A 6422-nucleotide genomic window follows, 5' to 3' on the forward strand; every position below is an offset into this window, starting at 1 on the left:
AGTACACGTAATACTACCTTTCCCCCCATCCACAGTCCTTCCTCACCAACTCAAGATGCTCCTCTCCTATTAAAGAAATGAACTTCGAGGCACAATCCTGATAACCTAGAACGTTGGGAGTCTCTTCTGGCAGGAGATTCCCTCCCGAAGCAAAACGCCCAGAGGCAGAGCTCTTTTCTCCTTGCCGAGCGGATTCGAGCGTAGCATCCATGGCTATAATAAAACGAAGGAAGGGGAAACGAAGACTTGGGCAAAAGATTTGAGTTAAAGAAAAATTGGCGCAAGGAAGGAGAACTCGATGAAAGAGGGTAACTACTCAGAGTAGCGGAATCTCCAAAGGGGCGAAGACAACCCTATATTCGGGAAAAGCGGCGACCACTCGCCTGCCTCGGGGGCCGATTAAAAATATTGGCTAAAGCTTCTGTCGCTTTGGAAAGATACGCCGGCAGAGTCGACTGGGCCATTTTGTGACCATATCCTACACTCGACGTCGCCATACGACGCTCCAAGGTCGAAAACCTCGCGTCGACCAAGTCCTGAGGTGGTACCCGACCTCGAGGACCTCCATCAAAAAGAAGTTAGGCTCCAAGGAGCCAACAACATCGTCACAAGTCCCGAGGTGGTACCCGACCTCGAGGACCTCCATCAAAAAGAAGTTAGGCTCCAGGAAGCTATTGGCATCATTACAAAACTCAAGGTAGTACCCAATCTCAAAGGCTCCTCTCAAGAAGGATATAAGCACTTAAACTCCACCCGTATGGGCTTGGCCCCGGGTTACCATCTGAATTCGGGTAAACTCTCGTCCGGGATCTATCTACAACGCCTTAAGGATATTTACGCTAAGTTCAAAGCAAGTTTCCAGGTGGCCCGGGTTTGAACGAACCCCCACTCGGGGACTGCTCTCGAAAGCTTAAAGGCAGTCCCGATCCTCGGGCCTCCGAGCAAGTTTCCCCTCAAAGATTATTGCGGGGTCTAAATGGTAAATCTCGGTCTCAAGGCTCGAAACACTATTTTCTTTTCAACTCGAAGTCAAGGCCTCGGTGACCCGAGTTTATCGGTCCAATCCAGGCTCGATCCAAGGAACATCAAAGGGTTCCACAGGAAGCCGTATTAATCAATCAAAAGTCAGGAAAAAATACTCACATCTGGGCCCGATATTGGCACCAGCCGGTGGAATCACGCATTCAGAGTCTCCATAAATGCAAATAAAGGAAAATATAGCAAACATCAAATACAAAATTGGGGAAACGTCTTTGTATTCATAAACACTTCATTACAAAGTCCCACGAGGGGTCCTTACATATGATTACAAAAGCCCACGAGGGGTCCTTAAATAGAAACAAAGAAGCAAAAGGGTACACATATAGTAAAAGACAAGAACCTAATCTATTCTCAAGGTTTCACCCCCAGCGGCAGCATCTTCGAGCACCATCTCCTCGGGCATGCATCCTTGGCGGCAATGTCTTCGACCGCCACCTCCTCTGGGGTCTCATCTCGGTCCTCCAGAATGATATCTCCAAGAGAGAAGATGAAGAAGAGGAAAGTGGTGGAGGAGAGCAAACTGACGCAGAAGAGGCAGAAACGGGGGAAGAAGTGGCTGGGTGAAAAATTTAGCTAGTATGGATTTCACCAGTAAGCCGCTTCTTGAGACGTTACCCCGGTGTGGGATACGACGGTGAGTAGATAGTACCACCTCACTCCGTGGAGAGCAAAATGAGTGAGGCGTCGCACCGGGTAGTCGGGGGAAGTGAGCAGCGGTGTAGAATCCGACCACCTCCTTGAGCAGCGGTGTAGAGTCCAATCATTTCCCCCAAATTAGGAGAAATCGGCCTCTCTGCCTCGTCGCCTCGAGCCAACGACAACAACAACAACAACAACAATAACAACAACAACAACAACAACAACAACAACGACAAAACGGCGTAGTCTCGCTCAACAAAGAAGGGCCCTGAAAAAAGGCTATGGTATGGATGGTAGGAACGCCGCCATGCATCTTTAGGGCAGTAGGCCTCAAACATGGTGGGCAACAGTCGACGAAGACGATGAAAAGGGAAGGATGGACAGATATTGCAAGACACTTGAATAAAAGTTGATTCCAGGAGGTTCCCATTTATAGGAAGGTCGACAGCGTAACCGATGTCGCCATTAGTGTCTTTGAAAGACGTATCGCCAGGCGCATTTAATGCATCCTTGGGAGTTGAACCGGCAACGACATCATTGCTTTGAAGAATAAGAAATGGTAGTGCTATGAATAGTTCTGAAAGATGAAGCAATGGGATTTCTCGGTTATCACGAAGGCTTACATCATCGGCATTACGACATCGCAGGAAATCCGGAAGGATGGTTATCAGGGTCGTTCCTTATCGTCTTACTCTAAGAAACGCGGGGACTATCTGTATGCGGTCAAATCGGAGGGTCCGATTTTCGGCCGTTATAACGCTTCATATGCAAAGCTCACTAAAGGCTCGGGACCAGGGTTGAGATTCGCCTTGAAGGGCCATCGATGCTCAACCTCAAGGCGGCGCAAATCGACAGCTACGATAAAAAGAGGGGAGTTCCCAAGACGTGCAGCTAGAGCCGACAGAGCCTATCAGACTAGGCCTGAACCCGGGTCAGGACGTCAACTAGCTGTCCCATCTCCGTATCTTTGTAATTAATGCATTTTGTACTATATAGGGATTTTCCTCCTATATAAAGGGGGTCCTGGCCATTTTGTAGAGATCTGGTGACTACATATCAAAATACACAAGAACATTCTCTCTGCCCTCTAGCATATTCTCCTCAGGTCATTGCTTCATTTATTGCTTACATTCATTGTATTCTATTTATTGTTCTTCATTTATTGCTTATTATTGGCCAAAAGAGCCGTCATTGATCTCATTATAACTGTTAGTCGCCCATCGACTACCCTCGATAGCTCCCAGCCGGGCATCCAACTCGACCTCAAGGCCCCGAATAAGCAACCTCGAGCCCCCGACCGATAGTAATTCGGTTTGATTAATATCTCGTTTTCAAGCTCTTATCTCGCTTCTAAGTCTTTCACATAGCATCAACTGCTTAACAACTAGCATAAAAATAGATCACGTATTTTTAGAATCCCATAATCAAATTTAATTGTTATTACCATTTTCACGGTAAAAACAAACAACGAAACAATCTTCAGGTATCTTTTTGGTTTTTTCCTAAAGTTTATGTTCTTTCGTTTAGCTGGTAGATTTTGTGTATTTATGTGGTTTAATTAAATTCTTAATTATTAGAACTTGGCGGCAACTCGGAACTTATGTTCTTTAGATACCCAGCTTATCTGCGAGTTTTCTGATTTTTTGTATATAAAAAAGTTTCTAAAAAGAAATTTTTTAATTGATTTTAAAGTTGTCCTAAATATTAGGTAAATAATTTAATTATTAATTTTATCCAATGCGAAATATAATTTTAAAGGGGGAAAAAGTTGAGCGACATTTCATTAAGGGGCATCATATTTTTAATATAGTGTAAATGATCACTGATCTAGGGTAATTGGTTATCAAAGTCATTTAAAATTTTTTTCCGTCATCTAAAAATTACTTTACCTAATCAGCCTCTATAGTCATCTTCGTCGGATTTTTTTATTTTCCGATGAGATTTTATGACATGACAAATTTAATTATAAGAAACTACTTTCTCCGTCCCAATTTAACAGTCTTTTTAATACTTCTTATTTCTCGCAAAGAATTTAATAGAAGTAATTTAGGCCTCATTTGTTTTCTTTAAGATTAAGACGTCTGAATTTGAATACACATTTGGATATCAAGATGTGTATTAAGATTAAGACATTTGAACTGAATACACATCTGAATATATCAAGATGTGTATTAAGATCTGAATAGAAATAATTAAGACTGTTTAATTTTAACATCTGAATGTACAAAATTTATCTTTTTTTAAAAATTAATAAACATAAAATTTAAATGAAATACTAACTAATCTAATATTCTATCAATAAAATATATAGCTTTTTAAAATATGATAGTTGTTGGTGGTGATGGCTAACGGGTGAATGTCTACTAGAGGCGGTGGTTGGTGGTAGTTTTGGTTGATGATGGTGGTTCATGCTAGTAGCTAGTAGTGATTGGTAGTGGTGACGATTATGATTGAGGATGGTGGTGGTGGGTGGTGATACTTAATAATGGCGGGTGGTGGTAATAGTTGTGACTGAGGAAGGTGTTGGGTGGATAGAGGTAAGTTATAAGATTACTACTAAAAAAACTGGAATTAGCTACGAACGTCGTCGCTAATCTGTCGCTAAATTGCCCGTAGCTAGCAAAATTTCTTGATAATCTGTTGTTAATCTGTCGCTAAATGAGATTAGCGACGGATTCTCCATTTAGCAACAGAATTTGTCCGTCGCTAAAACTAGATTTTTTAGTAGTCAGTACCGGCTGTGATTGTTGATGATGATGGAGTGGTCAGTTGTGGTAGTTGAGGTGGATGAGTGTTGATTGTGGGTGAGAATAATAGTGGTCGGAGTGGCGGGGATAGTGGTTGGTAATGGTTGATAATGGTGGCGGCTACAATTGAGGATGATGGTGACGTGGTGGTGGTGGTTGAGTATGGTGGTGGTGGCGGCATGGTGGTAGTTGATAATGGTAGGCGGTGGCGGCAGATAATAATGAATATGTGATAGCATCTTAATGAAATTAAGTCGCTGTTATAGATCTTAATCATAAAAACCTATTCAGACCCATTAAGTGGTTGTGAAGTAAAAAAAATAGTTAATGATTAAAATCTGAATAATTAAGATTCAGACTTCAAAAACAAACGCACTTAATGTCTAAGATCTGAATGATAAAGATTCAGACCTCCATTGAGTGCAAACAAATGAGGCCTTAGTAAATTATCCCTTGTAATTATTATTTTTTCACATGAAATAAGCTAAAGCGATAAATAAAATGACATGAAATAGTGCACGCTCTGTCTTTACAACATATTTCAATGCTTCATCAAAGACGCAAAAGTCACAAGCTGTTCCTTTCTTGACACTTTCTCCCAGCTTGACCAAAGAAAGTTCCACAATTTCCAACTAAAGAGATAAGTCTTCCTCCATTATTATTGCTCCTCACATTTAACCGTTTTCCGTATTCCCTTTTCTACACATATTCAGCCCCAAATTAAGATCCTCAAAATTTTCAAGTCAGCTATGGAGATTGACACAGCCAACAGTACTATATCGAATTCTTCTGTTAGAGACAGCCTCCTTGTGGAGCAGGATCAAACATCACGACGCAAAAAGAAGCTTAAATTCATCATCATTTTACTCATCGTTTTCACTTTCATCATCGGAGCCATAATCTCTGTTTTCACGACAATGAAACAGGACTTCGAGTCAAAGTCACCAGCCAAGAACCCAACCATGGCAATCAGATCCATCTGCTCGTTGACTCAGTACCCTACTACATGCTTCAAGTCCTTATCTCCTATCTATAAGAACAACCCATCATCCAAAATCAACGCATCTCGAATTTTCTCTTTCTCGTTCCACACAGCCATAGATGAACTCAACAAACTTTCTACGCTCTTATCAGAGTCAAACGACAGGTCCCTCAAACACTGTGAATCTATGTTCAACGACTCAGTTCGTCAATTGAACAGCTATTTAGCGACTTTGGATGTTAATTTTCGTAATGAGCTAAGCTTCGTTGTATCGAAAAGCTTGAGAGAATTGATGGGGTGGTTATATAGAGAAACGCCAAAACTTGAAGTTTGTCTGAATAAGTTGAGGTTCGAGTATATGTTGAGCAGTAGACGAGTACTGAGCAATAGCTTAACGATTCTGAGCAATATGGAGAGTGTTTCTGAGATGTTTTATCCAATAATTGGAAGTGATCAAAGTATGGTTGCTTCTTTTCTGTCTAATGTACAATTTGTGGATACCCTCTGTATATTTGGGGTACAGTACATTCTCTTAGTATTTTTGTTTTGTCTGCTTTTACGCCTACTCTGATTCGGGTAATTAATTGATTCCAACATTATTTCTCTTGAGTTTGAGTGTGATAATATCCGTGTACCTAAATGTTGTACACAGAAATTTCAAACTACTTGAAAAACTACTTACATCCCCTCCGGTCCAAAATAAGTAATTTTTTTGGTCTTTTTCTTGTGGTCCAAAATAAGTAATTTTTTCAGATTTCAAGAATGAGTTAATTATTTTTTTCCTACATTGTCTTTGAGTAAATAGTGTTGGAATATGTGTTAGGAGTGTTTATGTGAAATAGTAAAAGTTCATATGGTCAATTTCATTGCTAATTAATGTTAAAAGGTGGATTTCTTAATCTGTGTGAAAATATCCAAAAAATCACTTATTTTGGACCGGAGGGAGTACTTCCCTACAATTTATTAGCTATAACTGTCAAATGTTTCATATTCTCGTAAGCTAGCTTAATTTT

At 40.7% G+C, this 6422-nt stretch overlaps 1 protein-coding gene across 1 annotated transcript; it reads left to right on the plus strand.

Annotated features, from left to right (window-relative positions):
• The first annotated feature begins 4951 nt into the window (after positions 1 to 4951).
• Positions 4952 to 6094, plus strand: LOC109244952 (putative pectinesterase/pectinesterase inhibitor 26). Its single transcript, XM_019412120.1, has one exon. The coding sequence runs from the start codon at positions 5177 to 5179 to the stop codon at positions 5978 to 5980; it is 804 nt and encodes a 267-aa protein (XP_019267665.1). The 5' UTR covers positions 4952 to 5176; the 3' UTR covers positions 5981 to 6094.
• Positions 6095 to 6422: the final 328 nt, after the last annotated feature.

This window comes from Nicotiana attenuata, unplaced genomic scaffold (genome assembly GCF_001879085.1).
Source record: "Nicotiana attenuata strain UT unplaced genomic scaffold, NIATTr2, whole genome shotgun sequence".
Taxonomy (NCBI): domain Eukaryota; kingdom Viridiplantae; phylum Streptophyta; class Magnoliopsida; order Solanales; family Solanaceae; genus Nicotiana; species Nicotiana attenuata.